Genomic DNA, 3,541 nt, shown 5'->3' on the forward strand with positions numbered 1-3,541 from the left:
AGTTAGAAACTCTTTATGCGACTAAGTCTCTAGATAACCGTTTAGTGTTGAAACAACGTCTATTTACGTTTCGCATGAACGAAGGTGAGCTTCTTAGAGATCACATTAGACAATTCATTACTCTTTTAAATGATTTAAAGAACGTTTAGGTTCATATTGACGATGAATATCAAACTATGCTATTGTTGTACTATTTACCCCATTCATACAAGTCTTTCAAGGAGACCCTGATTTATGGCAGAGACAAACTCTCGTTTGAATATGTGAAGGGTCATTTTTTGAGTAGAGACAAACTCGACAATGATTTTGGTTTGGATAGCAAGGCAGATAGGCAAGCTTCCGTTTTGGTAGCATCAAAGAAACGAGACAAAAGGTGTCGCTATTATAAAAAAGTTAGGTCACGTAATTTGGCCGATGTAGCTGGTGCTAATTTGGCCTATGAAAGCATTGATGATTTCTTATTAGTGTCAACGAGCGATAACTCCAAGCTCACATCCGAGTGGATATTAGATTCGGGATGTTCTTTCCACATGTGTCCCAATAGAGAATGGTTCTCTACATACAGTTCGGTTGATGGTGCAGTTGTGCGCATGGGAAACGATTCATCTAGTAAGGTAATTGGTATTGGTACTGTTAAAATTAGGATACATGATGGGACGATTAGGACACTTTCAGATGTCAGGTATGTACCTGATTTATGAAAGAATCTCATCTCCTTGAGTATTTTAGACTTGAAAGGATTCAGAATCAACATCGAGTCGAGCGACATTAAAGTATCTCGTCGAGCTCTCGTTTTGTTAAAATTTAAAAGAACTGGCAGTCTTTATATTCTGGAAGGTTCTACAGTGACTGGTGAAATCAGACGTCCCTCGTCTGTTACGAAGTCGAAGTCAACTCGTTTGGAGTGGAGGCAATTTGGTCATAGGAGGAAAAGGGTATGATTATTTCGTTGAAGAGAGGTTCTCTTTTGGGTGCAGGTTGTGAAAAGTTAGGGTTCTTTGTTCGTGAAAATCAGACCCAGGTTAGTTTTGATTTGGCAGTGCACAAGTCGAAGGCTAGAAGTCTTCCAAATTCTAAGCACAGATTTGACTCAGTTAATTCCCTGCATAGTTCAAGATAGGCCCGTGACGGGCTTTGGCAAAGATGGCGTTGTAAAAATTCGTGTCAAGGTAGAGATTGTTAGAGTTGTGTGACCCAAATTCTAAGAGACTACTTGCAAGTCAAGTTAAACAAAATATATTTTATTTTTAAAAGATTTAGTATTTATTAGTATAATATATTTAGCATTTATTAGCATAGTTTATTTGACTTACTAATTTAGCCTATAAATAAGTTCTTTTACAACCTTAGAAAATACACCCATTAAAGATTAAAATTCATAACACATTTAGAGAATTTTGTGTTTATGTTTTGAGGGTTCTTTATTTTTCAGGGTTTAGTTTTTTATCTCCATCTTTTGCCATTATAGTAAAATTATCTTTACCCGTAGTTTTTTATCTTCTTTGGAGGAGTTTTTCCATGTTAAATTTGTGTGTTCAATTTCTTAATTTATTCCGTTATTTTTTATTACTTGTTAGTTAATCAAGTCGATCCTAACATAAAGAAGGAGGAATTATTCTGATATCGTGTGATAATGATATTGCTTCATACAATGCAATTTCATCGAGACAATTCTAGTGTGAGGTGTCATTATCTTTTCCGTAAAAAGAAAAAAACAAATCTTCCTTAAACTTGTATGTACAAGTAGCGGTTAAGTCAAACACTAAATATATAAAGGCAAAATATATTCTCCTTTTATTTTTCTATGTAGCATAAACCAACACATGGTTTTGTTGAGCAGAATCTTTGTTCTTCAGTGGCAATTAATTGTGTCGAAGCTCTATTAAAAACTAGATCAAAATTGCCAATAGTTGGGGCTAAATTAATATTTTTTTCCTGGATGAGGTGCTGCTTAGCTGTGCTATACCAAACACATTTGGGATGTATTACAGCATTGTAATTTATGCAACCACTGTTATCAAAGATTTCACTAATAACATTATGAGTTTGACGATCTTTTATAGACTTCCAGATTTTTGTATTTGACTTGGTTCATACCTTTCTTAAATATGGATTATATAAAATTTGAAATTTATTAGTCATTTGTGCTATATATTATGAAATTATTTTGATCCAACATCTACTAAGAGACTCACCTCAAATGGCATTTGCTTATACAAAATCAAGGACAAAGCTTTGATAATATAGTCATTTGTCCTTGATTTGATCCGTAAACTTTGCTCCATTTACAAACGAAAGAGATACAGCTTTTTAGATTTCACTCACGAAACAACTTAAACAAAGCTTTTAACAATATTCCTTAGTTGATCAGAAATTATACATTTTTCTTTTGGGTTTTTTACTCACCCTTTTCTGCATAACTATTAACCAACGCCAAAGCATTGCTCGTAAGCTTCTTCACTTCCACCGCCCTCTCGTACACCTCCGTTTTCAATGGCCCCTCCCTCACATCTTCGAACCCGTCTGTACATGTCTCTTCGTCCGTCAAAGCCGCGCTCATCCACGTCTGAACGTTTCCCATTTGGAACCTGAAAGACTCCGAACCCGGGGCTACCAGCCGTCGCATTTGCCTTAACGAACCATGGATTTCATCCACGGCATCGTCCATGTTGGAAAAACAGTCGTGTAAGGCGGCGCTGGCTTGTGGGTCAGCGCCGTAGGCTGTTTCACGGGTGAGGTTAGAGACATAAGATGCCATGCGACGGGCCTTGGAGAGGCTGACACCAATGGCGATGCGAGCTAGACGAGCTGGGTCTTGTTGGACCGGATTGGCGTAACCAGATAGGGAAGTGTAGCAAAGGTCAGGATACAAGGTGGCAGAGCAGCTTGTACGGATGTAATCGGTGGGGCTGGTGTCGTAGACGGTGGAACCAAGGGTTGGGATTGGGTGGAGAAAGAAGAAGAGGAAGATTAGAAAGTGCATGGAGATGGAGGGGAGGGATTTCATGGCTAAGGTTTTAACGTTGTGCAGTGAAGAGGGGGAAGTTTTTTTGGGAATTCGCGAGGTAGTCGGAAGGCGGTTTGCTTGCTTTAATAAATTCGTACCCTCCTGACTACAAATTTCGGTCTTCTTTTATTTCAGATTTACAAGAATGCCAGATCGTGATTTGACCCCTGTTAATATTATTTTCTCTAAGTAATGTTTGTGGGACCTGAAAATATGGATTTCAAGCTAGCTAAGCTTTCGGCCATTAAAATGGCTGTGCATCAACAGTTAGTTGGCAAGAATGCGATGCTTGCCGTATTGGATTCCGAAAATCCCACCACCTTAACTTATAACTCTAATGGCGACGGAAATGACGGGGTGAAAAAACAAAGACAACAACAAACTGTGTTTTATAAAAAATTAAAATTGGATGGAAAGAAATTAAAAGTTATTTTAAGTTGGAATTATAAGATTAATCGAGGAAATCTGGAAAAATATAACCTGATTTAAATTTTTTTTTTCATTTTTCATTTCAACATCTTCCTTATCAAACAC

The 3,541-nt window shown here is 37.4% G+C and overlaps 1 protein-coding gene across 1 annotated transcript; it reads right to left on the reverse strand.

Moving 5' to 3' along the window:
- Window positions 1-2,130: 2,130 nt before the first annotated feature.
- LOC107946287 (21 kDa protein) lies at window positions 2,131-3,148 on the reverse strand. Its single transcript, XM_016880545.2, has one exon. It carries the CDS (start codon window positions 3,005-3,007, stop codon window positions 2,399-2,401), a length of 609 nt encoding a protein of 202 aa, XP_016736034.1. The 5' UTR covers window positions 3,008-3,148; the 3' UTR covers window positions 2,131-2,398.
- Between the last annotated feature and the right edge of the window lie 393 nt (window positions 3,149-3,541).

This window comes from Gossypium hirsutum, chromosome D12 (genome assembly GCF_007990345.1).
Source record: "Gossypium hirsutum isolate 1008001.06 chromosome D12, Gossypium_hirsutum_v2.1, whole genome shotgun sequence".
In the NCBI taxonomy this organism is placed as follows: domain Eukaryota; kingdom Viridiplantae; phylum Streptophyta; class Magnoliopsida; order Malvales; family Malvaceae; genus Gossypium; species Gossypium hirsutum.

Bases quoted from the DNA above. Each gene is read 5' to 3' on its own strand.
- LOC107946287 (XM_016880545.2), bottom strand. From the start codon at position 3,007: ATGAAATCCCTCCCCTCCATCTCCATGCACTTTCTAATCTTCCTCTTC.